Source organism: Canis lupus, chromosome 1, assembly GCF_011100685.1.
Source record: "Canis lupus familiaris isolate Mischka breed German Shepherd chromosome 1, alternate assembly UU_Cfam_GSD_1.0, whole genome shotgun sequence".
NCBI lineage: Eukaryota > Metazoa > Chordata > Mammalia > Carnivora > Canidae > Canis > Canis lupus.
The window spans coordinates 89,731,173-89,749,154 of NC_049222.1; the positions used below are offsets into that span (position 1 = coordinate 89,731,173).

The window sequence follows — 17,982 nt, forward strand, 5'->3', positions numbered from 1 at the left end:
CAGTTATATCTGAAATTTTGCACCTCATCTTTTTGCTTATGTTGAAAATTAAAAGTTCAAAGAAATCAAGATGAATATGTTATCAACAGCAAATTCTACTTAACGTTAAAAGCTCTCAAATTGGAATCATCTAAATATATTACCAAGTAAATGGCTGATGTTCCATTAATCTACCAGCTTAGAATTGACTAAGAATAAGAGATAGCTTTAATTTTTTAACTCAGATTTCTTTCACTTTTAAGTCTCTAGCCACAAGACTTCAAATTCATTTAACAAAAAGAGTGATGGTATTTGTTTTTAAATAGTTTTTGTTGGGCAGCCCTGGTGACTCAGCGGTTTAGCGCCTGCCTTCAGCCCAGGGTGTGATCCTGGAGACCCGGGATCGAGTCCCACATCGGGCTCCCTGCATGGAGCCTGCTTCTCCCTCTGCCTGTGTTTCTGCCTCTCTGTCTCTCTCTGTGTCTCTAATAGATAAATAAGTAAAATCTTAAAAAAAAAAAGTTTTTGTTAATAACAGTAAAAAAATCATACCTATATCATCAGTGTAAGTGTTGTTCTAAGGGAAAAAGTTACAGTGTGAAAGTAAGTTTTATCATCAAGATTATAGGGATGCCTGGGTGGCTCAGTGGTTGAGCATCTGCCTTTAGCTCAGGGCCTAATCCTGGAGTCCCAGGATTGAGTCCCACATCAGGCTCTCTGCATAGAGCCTGCTTCTCCTCTGCCTACGTCTCTGTCTCTCTCTTTCTGTGTCTCTCATGAATAAATAAATAAAAATGTTAAAAAAAAAAAAGATTATAAATAACTTCCATGGGTGAAAAGTTTAGCATATGGAAGTCCCAAAGTAATTCTGACAAATATTTTGTGAAATATCTATTAAAAAAAACAAAAACAAAAACAAAACTCTGGGTGTCTGGGGTGGCTCAGTGGGTTGAGTGTCTGTCTCTTGATTCTGGCTCAGGTCATGATCTCAGGGTTGTGGGATCAAGCCCTAGGTCAGGCTCTGTGTGAAGCATGGAGCCTGCTTAGGATTCTCTCCTTCCCCCACATGCACACCTCCCACATACTCTCAAACAAACAAACAAACAAACAACAACAAAAAAAAACAAAATAAAAAGCAATTCAGAAGACATTAATTTTATTGTATGAATGTCAAATGTTTGAAGTACTTACTACATCTTATGTGTTCCATAAAATAAACACTATTTTAAAGTACACTGGAATCCACAGCAGAAGAAATACATAGAAGAAATGCTTGAAATACACTCAGTAGGAAACTTACTCCTGATTTATCACCTAATTTCTGTGATGCTTCTAATGTTATAGGCAAACTTGATCTTCTTTGAAATGTGTTGTCCACCGCTTCTCTGCTTCAGTCACAGTAGCTACAAACAGTTGCCTTAGGATCTCCTTATCTAAATTCCTGCCTGCAAACAGAATAAAACATGGTGTGATTATATTATGCTTATTAAAGATGACAGTTTGCCTATCAATTCCAAATCATTAACGGCCTTGATAATCTTCAGAAATTTACACAAGCTAAATAATTAGTGATTCTTTCCCTTAACTTCCTACTTCTAGGTAAGTCCCTAGAACCAAATTGGCATTTTAATTACTTTCCTAAATTTGAAGAAGAACAAAACCTCTAACAAGTTCTTATGAATATTATCACATCATGAAGACAAATACATTCACCACAGGCTTAGTTAGGTTGACAAAGGGGTTGAGATTGGTTAATACTGGTTAAGTAGCATATTATATCACTTTCAAATATACATTTTACTTTCCTTTAGAAATTTAACTGTCACTTACCAATAAGAACCAATCGATTTGTTCTCTCGGTGTCATCTTTCCAGCTCAGTGGAGTCTCCTCCAGATCATAGAGCTCATGGACACCCTGGACAATCACCTGCTTTGCTTTGTCTTTGATCGACACCAGCCCCTGCTCAGAGGAGAGGGATCAATCAGCCTCAGTTCAAATTTAAAGCAGAAACTGAGTATCAGTGTTATGGATTATTCCTATTCCATTTTAAAGACAAACCCATGAAGATGCTGTTAAAATTACTTGAATCCAGTTATTTGTGCATTATAGAAAGAGTTTCTTAAAGCTTCTTTTATTTTTTATTGATTTATCTGAGAAAGTGAGAGGGAGTGAGAGAAAGAGCATGAGCAGGGGGAGCAGCAGAGGGAGGGGGAGAAGCAGACTCCCCACCAACCAGGGAGCCCAATGCAGGGCTCCATCCCAGGACCCTGAGATCATGACCTGAGCTGGAGGCAGCCGCTTAACAAACTCAGCCACCCAGGTGCTCCTAAAACCTCCAATTTTGTAAAAAAAAAAAAAAAAAAAAAAAAAAAAAATGTGCAAAAGTCCCTTTTTCTAATGATAAAATTAATATGTTAGGCTGTCCTTTCAGCATTACAATAAAAAAACTGAAACAACCAAATGATAAAATATGCATTTAATTCCTTTTTTTTTTTAAAGATTTTATTTATTTATTCATGAGAGACATAGAGAGAGAGAAAGAGAGAGAGGCAGAGACACAGGCAGAGGGAGAAGCAGGCTCCTTATAGGGAGCACCACATGGGACTCGATCCCAGGTCTCCAGGATCACGCCCTGGGCTGAAAGCAGCGCTAAACCGCTGAGCCACCAGGGGTGCCCAAATATGAATCTAATTCTATTGATGTTTCTAAGGATTTTATCCTTGTTTCACAGTTTTAGTGGGAAAATTTGAGGTATTAAAGAAAGGACTCCGGTGATAATTTTGACTGGGTTGCAATGAGCAGTGCAGGGAATGACGGTATAAAGGAAAGGAAACAATCTGGATAAAGTTCATTTTTTTAATTGATATGCCAAAATGAGAAATGAATTATCTCATAAACTGGTCCCTCAGAGGAGAAAATTTCTCTAAAATAATGTTTATCATATTTGTTATAACAAATATAATATAATATATATAGAGGGAATATAATATATATAGACGGAATATAATATATATAGAGGGAATAATATAGAGGGAATCCCTGGGTGGCTCAGCGGTTTGGCGCCTGCCTTCAGCCCAGGGTGTGATCCTAGAGTCCCGGGATTGAGTCACGCATCGGGCTCCCTGCTTCTTCCACTGCCTGTGTCTCTGCCTCTCTCCCTGTGTCTGTCCTGAATAAATAAATAAATAAAATTAAAAAAAATTAATATAGACATTGCAAAAACAATAAGAGACAAATGACTCATAGTCACGCCTGCACATAACCATGTATTTTAGGTATATGTTCTTCCTGTTTTCCTTTGCCCACTTCTGTTTTCTTTTTTTTTTTTTCTAGTTTTACTGATAAAATTGACATACAGCATTGTATTAGAGTGTACAGTATGATTTGATTTCTGCTTTTAAAATCTGAATATGTAATAACTCCTCAGAAAGAATGATCTAAACATCAATTTTCTATTACTTGTATAAAGACTTGGAAGTGTTAGCTATTACCTGAGTGAACATTTTAAACATGTTTATCATTAGCACACTAACATTTTGTAGCCAGAAAAGAAGGAAGTCTATGAAGGTGAAGGCTGTGTTGCCCCAGATCTCCCAGTGTTGTTGTGATAGAGGAAGGCCAAGGGAAGAACCAAGGAGGACAGACGACTGCAGACAAACTGTCACGCTGGGATGGTGCAGGAGGAACCACTGAACTCTGTGTGGAGGACTTCGTGGTAGCATTCATATAAATGCCCAATGGGCTGCTTTTGTACTGAGTACCCCATTCAATAGCAGGAGATAAAAGCAGTTACAGAATGAAATACAATCTCTCAGTTTAGGATCATGGGATATGGATGGTGCTCCAGTCATTAAAGCAGCAGTAGGATCACGCTTAGTTCCTCTGGGTGGGAATGACCTGTGAACAGACTGAGTGTCACCCACGTTGCTCTGAACAGGATCCCAGGCAGAGCCAGCACAGGAAGTAAAGAAATCTAAACCTGGATGGCTTCTCGACAGTCACTTTGTCATTCTATGACCCCCGTGAGTTAGCTAACTGGAAAATCCCGTTACTAATAGTAATAACAACAAATAGTAAGAATAAAAACTTCATGCATACTTCTGGAAACGAGAGTAGACAAATGACTACTGATCGGTTAAGCACACAACTAGAACCATTGCCCCCTCAGAAAAAACTTTCCGTGACATAAATACCCAAACACCAAGTAACACGAGTGGGTTTCCAAACACAGAGCAAGAATTCCAGTCTTCTCTAACTCTTTATAGTATGATAACTGTTTAGTGTCTGCTAAATGCACCAAGCAACACAGATTTAGCTGCAGCAAGATTTCTGATGTTATTTCTCTGTTAATGAAGCTTTCTTGGAAAATTAAATGAAAAAAATATTCAAAGGGCGCCTGGGTGGCTCAGTTGGTTAAGTGTCTGACTCTTGATTTCAGCTCAGGTCATGATCTCAGGGTCGTGAGACTGAGCCCCACATGGGGCTCACACTGGGGACAGAACCTGCTTAAAATTCTGTCTCCTTCCCAATCTCTCCCTCCCCACTGTTCCCTAACAACAACAACAAAGATGTTCATTCAGTTTTCTCTAACTGACCATGCTACGTGCCAAGGAAAGGAGTTCCAGCAAGTCAAGCTCATCAGCCACATAGCTGCTCAGAACACTTGGGAGGAGAAAACAGGAGGTGATGTTTCAAAGCACACAGGTTGTTTTAGCTGCAACACTAAATGAAGCTATGCAAATAAACCACGCTTTACACAGTGATTTTCAAAGCTTCTTTTCAGCAATGGAAATAAGAAAAATGAAAACAAACAAAAGTTATTTGTTCTAAAACCAGTGCTTGTGTTTAAATACAGTTTAACAGTCAGGAAAGGAAAGGGCCTTTGTCCAAAAGTATAAAGGTAGAGACTGAACACTGTACCTTTAGCCGTATGACCTCCATGCAGTCATCATCCTTGTTTCTTATATTCTTCTCCCACAGAAGATTCTGCATCAAGTGACATATTTTAATAAGACTAACCATTGCTGCCAGCAACCACCATGTAACACAACAGGTGGCAAATCATTATCAGTTAAATACTGCATTCACCTGAATAAATACATTCAGACTTTCTTCCTTTGCATTTCCTGGTACTTCAAATGTCACCGTAATAATGCTCTAGAAATCAAGAGATAATCAATCATGTTTTTTTTTAATAGTAATGTTGACATATTTTATAGCAATGTTGGTACATTTTAAGACAAAAGTAAGGAATACATTCATGAACATGTATGCTGCCTAACAACTATAGTGGGTCTATCTTTTTCACTATCTCGCTGAGTTCTAGTGGCAGTAATTCCATTTTTAGTATTCTGCAGAGGTGATCAGTGGGTTCATATTTAAACAGAAACTTTTATGAAAGGATATTCATGGTTTAATTCATTCCTTCCAGGACTCTCAGCACTAAGTGGGAAGGTAGTATCTACAGTGTACTTGACTATCTACCAAGCCAGGTACTATTGCCTGGGTCACTTCATCTTTTCATTTACTCTGTGACAACAATCCTATGGAATAAAGAGAATTACTTTCCTTTTATAAATTGGGGGGGAATAAGGCTCAGAAAAATTAAACTACTTAGAGCTGGGAAACTCAAAAACAAAAGTATAATTCTGTTCTCTGGAAAAAATACAAAGGAAAAATTCAGCTTATCTCTGACCAAGCATGTGCCAAAGGGAAAAAGAGTATCTGGAGATGAGAATAAGAGTAGAATGTCACCTTTGGTTTGAGAAGGTTGACATCATTTAGAATGTTAACGCTGAGATTTATTTTTCCTCCTGCTCCTGATAAATATCTCACTGTCCACTCTAAGGAACCAGAAGCTCAAAATTTTCTGTAGCTGGTCACATAACTAAAATCCAAAGCTCCATTTGTTCCTGTAACCAAAATTTCAACTTAATGATGAAAATACACAAGGGCTAAACATAAGATGATGATAACAGAACCCCCCCCCCCTTGAATAATTAGGATAAGATGCTCAAGCCAAGCTTTAGAACAGGAAGGAGAAACATAGTAAAGCACGGCTTTCAATAATTTCCTAAAACTTCATATATTAACGGCAATTTTATTCACAAACAGAAAAGCACAAGGCTTTTTTTTTTTTTTTTTTAAGATTTCATTTATTTATTCATGAGAGACACACAGAGAGAGGCAGAGACATAGGCAGAGGGAGAAGCAGGCTCCCTGCAGGGAGCCTGATGCAGGACTCAATCCCAGGACCCTGGGCTCATGCCCTGAGCCAAAGGCAGATGCTCAACTGCTGAGCCACTCAGGTGCCCCAGCAGACAGGCTTATAGCAGAGAATATGAAAAGACCAAGTTGTTTTTTATCCAAACATATAGGACTGCAAAAGGTCAGTACTAAAGACCAATCTAAGGACAAAATATACTGACATTTAGTCTCCACTGTTGCTAGCAACAGGAAAAGCAGAAAGCACTTTCTTGTGAGACATGAAAGCCAACTAAAATCGACTTTAAAATGTCAGCTTTTTTTTTGGGATCCCTGGGTGGCGCAGCGGTTTGGCACCTGCCTTTGGCCCAGGGCGCGATCCTGGAGACCCGGGATCGAATCCCACGTCGGGCTCCCGGTGCATGGAGCCTGCTTCTCCCTCTGCCTATGTCTCTGCCTCTCTCTCTCTCTGTGACTATCATAAATAAATAAAAATTAAAAAAAAATAAATAAATAAAATGTCAGCTTTTTAAAAGTACTTATTTTGTCACCATAGCCAAGAGATGGAAACAGTATAACACTAACAGACGGATAAAGACAATGTAGTATAATAGTTTGGTACTAACATGTGGCATATTAGTGAACCATTATTCATCTTAAAGAAAAGGAAATTCTGCCCATGTGCTACAAACATGGATGAGCCTTGAGGACACCATGCTAAGTGATGTAAGCCAGTCACAGAAGGACAAATACTGCATGATTCCACTTAAGCGAGGTATCTACATGGTCAAACTTACAGAAGTAAAAAGTAGAAGGGTGGTTGCCAGGGTTAGGTGGTGAGGGAAATGGGGAGCTGCTGTCCAATGAACACAGTTTCAGTCATGCAAGATGAAAAAGTCCTAGAGATCTGCTGTACAAGACTACGCAGAGAGTATCAGCTAATGATACCGTACTTAAACATTTATCAAGAGCAGGGATCCCGGGCAGCCCAGGTGGCTCAGCGGTTTAGCGCTGCCTTCAGTCCAGGGCATGATCCTGGAGACCCGGGATCGAGTCCCACGTCGGGCTCCCTGCACGGAGCCTACTTCTCCCTCTGCCTGTGTCTCTGCTTCTCTCTCTCTCTCTCTGTATGTGTCTCTCATGAATAAATAAAATCTTAAAAAAAAAATTTATCAAGAGGGTAGGTCACATGTGTTTGCCATAATCTTTTTTTTTTTTTTTGCCATAATCTTTTTTTAAAAGATTTATTTATTAGAGACAGAGAGAGAGAGAGAGAGGCAGAGACACAGGCAGAGGGAGAAGCAGGCTCCGTGCAGGAAGCCCGACGTGGGACTCGATCCCAGGTCTCCAGGATCACGCCCTGGGCTGAAGGTGGCACTAAACCACTAAGCCACGGGGGCTGGCCGCCATAATTTTTTTAAAGCACTTATTTTTAAATCTAAATAAACACACTCTGCTTTTAAACTATTTGTTTTATAAGTTTAATAGTATGCATTTAAATAGTTTTCTTTCCCTCTTAAAGCAATCACTACAAATACCTAAAAGTCCACATCAAAATGTACAGCAATTATATAACATATCAAAATATATAGTAAAACACCCATAATTTGTCATTTTCAAAAGACCGTAGCAATTCAACCTTTCAAACTGCTTAAAATGGGCAACCTAGGTGGCTTAGTGGTTTAGCGACACCTTCGGCCTGGGGCGTGATCCTGGGGACCTGGGATCGAGTCCCATGTCAGGCTCCCTGCATGGGGCCTGCTTCTCCCTCTGCCTGTGTCTGTGCCTCTCTCTGTGTGTCTCTCATGAATAAAAAAATAAAACCTTAAAAAAAAACTGCTTAAAATGTATTTTATTCAGTTGGATAACTTGGGTTTTAATATTGGAAAGGTCTCAACATGGAACTCAATACTGCTTTATCCTAGCTTAAAGAATTCTTACTGGGAATGACATTGCTTTTGGCAGGTTAGAGATATGACAATATTTCTAAGGGGTACAATTAACTCCAGTATGAGATTAAATGGGTTTTAAAAATTATGACAATGTATCAGGGGGCTCAAGGAGTGAGATACACATTTTAGAACTAGATGTTTTTCTGCACCAATACACTCTTCACACAGTAGACAAACCTTAAAGATGAAATCTGCAAACTCCCAGTGCAGAAGATGAGGGTCACAACTCATAATTCTTAATTTAATAAACTATGCACAGACTGCCATTTGAGTTTTTTCACCTTCTCACCCTACAACCCTGGGTCCTCCTTATAGGGAGGAAAACAAGGAGTCCATGAAAGCTAGAGAGCTGCATTACAGAGGATTCAGGAATAAAACCTTAATAACATACGTACTATATCTTAGGTATTACCCATATCAGACTTTTTCCCAGTTGTTTTGAATCTAAAATTAACTCTCCTTTCCCCAGACACAGGAAGAAGCAAAATACCAAAGCAATCAGTCAGAAAAAAATAAAAATAAAATAAGGTACTACCCCTAAAATAAAATTTAGGAATAACTCCAAACTTTTAGTTTTCTTGTCTGTTTTTTTTTTTTTTTTTAATCTCCCAGGATATTTCCCTTGGTGTCCTACTCTTTGGCAAACAATATCTAACATGCAACAACTTCTGCCTATTTTCTTTCTCTGGAAGTAACATGTTCAACCCCAAATGTGAAACTCTACATGGGTCATTTCTACTGTGATACTCTGCCACCAAGTATGAAGCTGAAAGTCTGGTATCCTTCTCCAAATCAATGTGCCTTCCAGGTTTCTCTAGGCCTCAGCCTCTCCAGCCAAGCAGGCTTGTTTCCCAGCACTTCTCCCATCTTTCTGCCCCAGCATCAGTCAGTAAGGCTATTCAGGCAAGTCTACCTGTGAATCAGCCCTCGATTTATCCCATTTCTATTCCCCCTGTGACCCACACAGTGCAGGCTCTTGTCACAGGGCATCCTCCTGCTTGGTCTCCTGATGTCAGCTCCAATCCTGCTTACCTGACGCTGTGGGACAGCACAGCATGAATTCTGCTTGCCCCGCACATCAGCACATCAAAGACCAACACCTGAGTTCAGGATTCAAATATTAAACATCCACCAAGATTTCTACACAAGGGTCCTCTTCTAGAGTATTCTCACTTTTCCAATTTCAAAAATTTGGATTTCTCTTTCCTTTCTTCCAAACAAAAACCTCCTGGTCTAAGGCTATGTTTTGATGTTTTACTCAGAATAGCAGTTGCATCTTTGCAAAGAGTGCTGCTAATTGGAAAGAGACACAAGAGAACTCCCTTAACAATTGTGGAAATCTGTATCTCCATCTAAGAGGGAATTACAGAGATAGGTGTTCATGTGTGCAGATGGACCGATACACAGGCACAAATATATGTAAAGACACGCTGACTTGTATGCTAAAAACTTGTAAGCTTTACTGTACTTTAAAAATAAATAAATAAAACCAACTATCTTTCATAAAGTCTCAGACCCACTAAACCAAAGAAGACCATCATTCCCCTGAAACCCACAGTCCTTTGTCTGCAGTATTATATTCCACACTTTCTTATTGATCTAAAGCAGGTGAGTGCATCGGAATCTCCTGCAGAGTCTTTAAAAAAAAAAAAAAAAAAAAAAAGACATGCCCTACTTACTGGTGAAATAACACACTGTCTGGGGTTTGTTTTAATACACTCCAGCAAGGGCAAGGGCACTTGCAGTTTTATTATACTATTCTACTTTTATGTATATTTGAAATTTTCTGTTTAAAAAATACTCCACCAGAAGAAATGTGGAGCAGAGGAAATAAAATCAGCAAAAAGCCGACAGCCACCGCAACTAGGTTCCTTTTGCTATTCTCTGTACTTTTGTATATCTTTGGAAATTTCTGTAATAAAATGTTAAAAATGTACATACATTTTAATTTGCACATACCCAGGCCCCACTCCAGCATATATGACAGGTGGGGACTACTGAGAGCATCCAATATATATTTTTTTAAAGTTCCACAAGTGACTCTGATTTTCCCCATTTGAGAATCACAGCTTTTCATTCTTAGAACAAATATTCACTGAGCAGCACCACACACCATGCCCTGTGCTAAGCACTGAGGAATCCACATTTAAGGAGTACACAGATTACTACAAGGAAAAAAGCATTTCAACCCAAACTACAAGGCATTATCAATGCCATGACAGGGTATGTGCAAGATACCACAGATATGGACACTAGCAGTTATAAAGATTCTTGAAAGAGACTACTACATTCTTCATCTTTTACACCTATGACTCCTAGTGTGATGTCCCTCACCTGGAAAGTCCATAAGAATACGTTTCTGGTTCATCTTTAGGACTACTGCTGAGTAAACAGTTGGTTTTTCCCAAAAATTCTATCACCAGAGAATTGTATTTCTCTCATTCACTCATTTTAAGAATTCCAAAGATGAATATTTTATTAAGTTTCTGAGAGGAAGAGTGGCACAAACACGGTAGTATAGGTCCTTATAAATACTAGCCAGAATGAAGACAAACAAAAAAGTGGCCCCATCATAAAAAGTAATCCTTCAAAGACTGAGTGGTGGTTTCCAGAGGAGGGAAGACCAGACACCACTCACTCACAGGCCCCCTTGCTCTCACCATGTTTAAATAGAACAAAGAAAGTACCTGAAACCTCCACCTGTCTATGACTTGCTTAAAAGAAAGATGAGTACAGTGAAAACATGGTTTTTTTTTGTTTGTTCCTAGTAGCTTCAATATTTACCTCAGGGAGTACAGTTTGAGAGCTCCTAAATAAAGGACACCTGAGGGAGTCAGGTTTTCAGCGCTAGCTGCAGGTGAAACTCAAAGTCAATTTTTATTTAAGCAGTAGATGCTTTTACCAGACTTTCCCTTAATCTGTTAGTTCAACATAGTTAAAAATAGGCTGCATATAGAACTCCCAGACTGCTTTTAAGTGGTGATTTCTCACAAGAACTGATTAACTCTGCTGAATGACCTGTTGAATGGAGAAGCTAGCAAGGATGATTTCTTAAGATTCTAAAAAACTCTGGTTTGATGAATTCCTGTTAGACTTTAAGAAGCTAAATGAGATTACCTCAAAAGCACTCATATTCTAAAAATTAGCAACACAGTTCAAAAATATTTTTTAGCAAGTCTCAAATAAAACAATGCTAAAAGAACCAATTTATTTTTTTAAATGCTTAAAATTCTTTAAAGATGTTTTTTACCTGATCAAGGTGAGGCTGTGTTGTTGGCACATGCTGAAGTTTTTTCTGCAAACTAAAAACAACTGATTATAAATTCAGAGATCAATATACTTCCGATTTAACCTTCTACGTTACTTAGAATACAGAACTACATAAAAGAAGAGAGTTTCCACAACTCAATTATACAGTTCCAATTTTACATACTGTTTAACGTATTCTATAGCAAAAAACTAGCAGATTGTTTAAAGATTTTTCCTGATGATGTGTACACATTTAACAAACACGCAAGAATATTGGTGGTTGCCAGAGGGGAGGGGGAATGGGGCACGGGAGAAGTGAAGGGGACTAAGATGTACAAACTTCCAGTTACAAAATAAATAATTCAAAGGTGAAAAGCAGAAAATATAGTCAATAATAGTGTAGTAACATTGTATGGTGACCACATTTACGAAAGTGAGCACTAAGTAAGATACAGAATTCTCAATTCACTATTTTGTACATCTGAAAATAAAACATTGTTTGTTACACTTCAATAAAAAATGTACATAATGTTCACATGCATAATATACGCACAATACAGAAAAAACTAATCTTCAGCAACATGATTTTGTGTGGTTAAATATGTCAGCACATTTCTTTTCAATTCCAACAGATCTATTACTGGTCTAGAAAAATACACATACAAATTTCCTCAACATGCCCCATGCTTCCTAATGTGAAAATAATGCTAGTACCCAAAGAAAGTTAGAAGAGTGTATTTTTTCCTTTATCGATGTTTTCCCTTAAACATATCTACTTATTAGGAAATAAGTAGTATCCACAAATATAAGTTTCGGGTCAGGTGCCAGTGAGCGAAAACAAAAAGAATCTTAAAAATGTACTGTTTTGATATGAAAAAGAACAAGAAGATCAATATGGCACAAGTTATACCCTTAACAACTGTAGCACACATTTGGACACTGATGGTGGTAAAGGCTGAGAGGAGGAAAAGGACTTAAAACCTTGCAGATGTTTTGCTTTGCAGAACAGTGAGGGGTAAATTAGTAACAGGGAGTTTAGAAAAGAGAAGAGGATTGTAGGAACTGCTGGAGGGAAATGAGCCTCACTGGAGGGGGTCTTAGTAGAGAAAGTGTCAAATTAAATCCTTCCCAGCTGGTTGCTCAGGAAAGGATTCTCCATTTTAGCAACTGAGCACAATGAAAAGTTATGCACAGGCCTGAGCCAGAGAGGGCATCACATAAGTAGATACTTCTTTAAGTGTCACCAATGCATTATCACTGTTTTTAAGCAAGTGTGGGATGAGATTATCTTAGAAAATGTTTGAAAAATCACACTCTCTCATGTTCAATATTTAATGTTGTTAAAAATAACTGCCAACAACTTGTGCAAGGAAGGAAAAGTTTTCTTCAACCCTCTTAGATGCCTGGCTGGGTGTGAAAATTAGAACGATTAACAGGAGAAAAGTGTACAAGTTTATTAATTTAAGTTTTTTAAAAAATATATTATTTTAGAGAGAGAAAGAGAGAACGTGCAGGGGAGAGGAGCAAAGGGAGAGGGAGAGAGAATCCCAAGTGGACTCTCGGCTGAGTGCCAAGCATGGAGCCCAACACAGGGCTGAATCCCAGGACCCTGAGGTCATGATCTGGGCCAAAACAAGAGTCAGACACTTAACCGACTGAGGCAGTCAGATACCCCTATTAATGTAAATTTTATGTCACAAAGAAGCCTTCATAAAGAAATGAAAAACCAAAGAAATGGTTAAACCTGAGTGTTTTTATGCTACATTTGATGAAGAGTGGAAGGCTGAGGAAAGATGCAAGGGGGCAGAGTATGAAACAAGTGTTAAACTGGGGGATATTCAGAGAGACCAGTATTTTCAGATTCCTCCGTGAGTACTTTAGTCTTTAGAGGTAAGGATGTTCCTTTCCTCTGGGCATAGTGAGGGTACTCTCACGTGAGGCTTTTGTGTCAACTACTTCAGAAGAAATGGGAGAAAATATTTCCAAATCACATATCTGGTAAGGTGTAATACCTAGAATATATATATATATAAACTCCTCCAGCTCGGCCCAAAACAACAAACCACCTGATTAAAAAATGGATACAGTATTTGCATAGACATCTCTCCAAAGATGATGATCTACAAATGGCCACTAAGCATATGAAAAGATGTTCGTGATCTCTAACCATTAGAAAAATGCAAAGCATAACCACAATGAGCTGCCACCTCACACTCAGGAGGATGGCTACTACCAAAACCAACTGGAGTGTTGGCCAGGCCGTGGAAAAACTGGAATCCTGTACGCTGCTGGTGGCAAGTTCAAATGGTGCAGCTGTTGTGAATAATAGTATGGCATGCTTCAAATATTAAAAATACATGAAAGCAGAAATCTCAAAGAGACATTTGCACACCCACGTCACAGCAACATTGTTCACAACAGCCAAGAGGTGGAAGCAACCCAAATGTTCACCAACGGATGGATGGATAAAGAAAATGTGGTACGTACATATGATGGGATATTATTTAGCATTAAAGGAAAGAAATCCTGTCACATGCTCCAACATGAACCTTGAGGATTAAGTGAAATAAGCCAGTTACAATATAACAAATGCCATAACTTTCACTGGTATAAGGAATCTAGATTCTTTTTTTTTTTTTTAATTCTTTATTTGACAAAGAGAGCAAGAGAGAACACAAGTGGTGGGGAGGGGCAGAGGGAGAAGGAGAAGCAGACTCCCTGCTGAAAGGGGAGCCCAACACAGGGTTTGATCCCAGAACCCCAAGTTCATGACCTGAGTTGAAGGCAGCTGCTTGACTGAGCCACCCAGACACCCCTAAAGTAGTCAAATTCTTAAAAACAGATAATAGAGGGCAGCCCGGGTGGCTCAGCGGTTTAGCGCCACCTTCAGCCCAGGGCCTGATCCTGGAGGCCTGGGATTGAGTCCCACTTCAGGCTCCCTGCATGGGGCCTGGTTCTCCCTCTGCCTGTGTCTCTGCCTCTCTCTCTCTCTCTCTCTCTGTGTCTCTCATGAATAAGTAAAATCTTTAAAAAAAAGAAAAAAAAACAGATAATAGATTGGTGGTTGCCAGGTGCTGAACATGGAGAGCTGTCATTCAACAGTTACAGAGTTTCACGTCGGCAAGATGAGAAGTTCTGTAGAACTATTGCACAACAATGTGAACTACTTACACTTTACACTACTGAGTTGTACACTTAAAAATAAGATGATTATTAAAAACAACAACAACAACAAAAAGATACTGATGTCCAGGGAAGAAACACATTCCTGTCCCTTATCAAAAAGATTTCCTCCAGGGAAAGAAACAGGAAAGTGATACATCACTTAGGAGAAAAAAGAAGTCTGTAGGAATACCTCAAGCCAAAAATTTTTTATGTATTTCATGCATTTTCTTATAAAGTATTACACACAGTGGTTGGTGTAGACATATTAATTAATCCTTAACATTAACTACCATTTATACTACAATTTCTATAGGAAAATGTATTATGATTTCTAAACATCAAATTAATAAGTTTCAAGAACATAATCATTAGGAATGATCTACAGGAATGATAAGACATTTAAATAAAATGTGTAACTGTATAAACCATTCCTGTAACTTCTATAACTATGGAATAAAAAGTACATTACAATAAAAGTGAGCAAAATACAGAAAACATACCTTATTCCAGAAAGGCTGTCAAAGGCATGAAGATCTAATACATTAGAGAGGTCAACTCTAAAAGGAAGAAATCCAGTGTTAACAATGGGAAATTCTGTGAAAAATATTCAATTAATCAAGGAAAAAAATCTAAGACTTTTGCCAAAAATGTAGACCTAAAGTTTAATCAATATATCATATTGGGAAACACATAAAAATGACAAGCAAGGAACAAAAAGCTTTTTGTCAAACTTTGTAATAGAATTTCTTCATAAAATTAAAAAAAAAACAGTAAACAGTATAAAGTCAAGGCAGAAAATTACTTGATCATTGCTTTAATAAGCTATTTATATTTATATTTTTACTTTATTTTTTTTAATTAATTATTTATTTATGATAGTCACAGAGAGAGAGAGAGAGAGAGGCAGAGACACAGGCAGAGGGAGAAGCAGGCTCCATGCACCGGGAGCCTGATGTGGGATTCGATCCCGGGTCTCCAGGATCGCGCCCTGGGCCAAAGGCATGCGCCAAACCGCTGCGCCACCCAGGGATCCCATATATTTTTACTTTAAATTCTCTTTTCAATCCTCTAAATTTATAAGCTTGATTTCAAATACATTTTTACACCTCCCCCCAAAAAAATCAGTTATAGAAATGGAATTTTGCAAAGCAGCAGCTTATTGCTCAAAAGATGAAATGGAGGAAGTAAAGCAAATTGAACTAGTGTGGCAATACAGTACCACCTTTCTTTGGGAATGTCTGTATTTCTTTTACTTCACCTCCCCCCTTCCATGATATAACAGGTAATATTTTAAGAATATGAGGAGTCAGGGAACTAATGTATAAATGTTCACTCTATGACTCTAATCTACATCCTAAGAATGTGGTTTATTTCCTTCAGGCCAGAGTTGCAGAGACTGCAACATCCCAGTTAGTTCTCTATCTGAATAAATATTATTTCCATGGGAATTATTTAGAGGTAATTATGGCTTTATTAGGAAAGCAGTGATTCAAATCAGAGGAGAATATCCTATCACAGACAGAACTTTACTTTTGATTTAAGTACAAAGACTAGTAAGTTCCAATATTTACATGAGCCTGTAAAACAGCAGAGGACAGTGATCCTTAGCCTTTATAATCAAAGTTTACGACGAAGGAATATTTCAAGAAAGTGAGAGCAGTATGAATCTCCAAATTAGACTCCGAGAATTTGCCATTTTTCTGTCACAAGGAAAATAAAACTTAATCAAATTCAAGATTTTTAAAAATATGCCAACATGTAAGCCAAACCACCTCCTGTAACTTAGGAGTGACCAGCTCTGCCTGTTTTGCTGATTCTCAGCAGTCTGCCATATATTCATGCCTGCAGCAACAATACTGTTTGATCATGAATACTTATCCTGGCATGAGGCAGACATATTCCCATCTTACTAAAAGAGTAACACTCCAAAGTTATATGTTAATAAACTATAACACCACTTCAAATTCAGGACATTCTAGATGAAAAGAATCAGGAAAATCATCAAAGAAGTAAATGTTCCATGAAGACATTTTTAAATACCAACTTACATAAGAGATCAAAGCCTTAACATGAAACATATTTCCATTTTCACCATGACAGTTGAGTAAATGTTTATACTGATACATGCAAATGAATGAACTTCTCCCCCAAGTTTATCACCTTTACCTTAGGAAATAGCTAGTTTAAAATGTACACCTGCCAATCATCTGGATATCGAAATTCAGGCCAACTGTATGAATACTGAAAGTCAGTTTTGAAACACACGTTTCTTAAATAAACAGTTTCACTCTGACAGTGTTCTTAAGAATCTATGTCTCAAGTTTAGAAATAATTCTGCTTGATACTCAGAATCTTTTGATATTTCCAAAACACACAGGATCAACACTAGATCTGTATCTGTTAAAATTTAGAGAATAAGCCTCCACTGAAGCTGCCTCAAAGTAGCCACTGCCCTTGCTCCTGTGGCAGAGCTGGGATGCTAGGGGTGCCAGGGTCCATGCCTCTCTTTTCTGTACACATGGGGAAAGAGCTGGAATAGGGCTGGGGGAGCTCTGCTCCCACCTGGACCAGACTGGAGCTCTCCACTGCGAGGACCACTGGGGGATGGGGAGTGCTAGAGCAGTGTTGGAGGGGAGGAGCAAAAAAATCTACAGAGAATATATGTGCTGCCAAAGCGAGCACATACAGAGAATAAAATAATACCAATCTCTCACTGTATCTCACCAGATTGAAATGGAGAGGAAAACAGGAACAGCCTAAAGTTCCAGATTAGAGTTAACATGGACCTGCCCAAAATCTAGTACCATGAAAAGTAAATTCCTTCATTCATCCAATTAAAAACTAATTCCTATGGCATGAAATATATTTAATTTCCTTCATTAGAGATAAAAATATCAGATATTTCCAGAACAGTAATACAAAAAAATAAAAACGAAAAGATGATTACCATCAGTTTTTATGTGGTGCGGAGGGGAGGTTAGCTGCTACTCTGAGATTAGTTTTCCAAAGTTCAATGAGTCTCCTAAACAGGGGCCACCAGCCAATCCCAGATTTACAAATTGTCATACCCATCCAATAGCTAACTCCTGAACTCCAGAACCAGATTTCCGAAGACCTTCCCCAGTGGCACCTCAAACTCACTATCTACAAAACTCAACTAACCACCTTTTACCAAATCCTTGCTATCACTACCTCATGGAAGCTGCTCCTGCTTTAGGTGGAGAATTGTATCATATTCAATCCTTCTCCAGGACTCATTCTGCTTTTAAAATCTTTCACTAAACTCCTTGTTGCCCACAGGAAAAAAAAAATCCAAAGTATATATTATGGCGTTCAAGATCTTTTGTGGAAAGTTCTCCATCTCTTCAGTCTTTTTCTCTCTGCCACATACCATGTGCTATAGTCATTCTAAAATACTCACAGGTCCCTGGA

At 38.4% G+C, this 17,982-nt stretch overlaps 1 protein-coding gene across 1 annotated transcript in view; it reads right to left on the minus strand.

Moving 5' to 3' along the window:
* Window positions 1-1,114: 1,114 nt before the first annotated feature.
* Window positions 1,115-17,982, minus strand: part of CBWD1 (COBW domain containing 1) — a 57,738-nt gene continuing 40,870 nt past the window's right edge. The window contains 6 exon segments of the mRNA NM_001313837.1: window positions 1,115-1,424; window positions 1,810-1,939; window positions 4,901-4,966; window positions 5,069-5,137; window positions 11,387-11,438; window positions 15,051-15,107. Of these exon segments, the coding sequence (NP_001300766.1) occupies window positions 1,318-1,424; window positions 1,810-1,939; window positions 4,901-4,966; window positions 5,069-5,137; window positions 11,387-11,438; window positions 15,051-15,107 (481 nt within the window). The 3' untranslated portion in view covers window positions 1,115-1,317.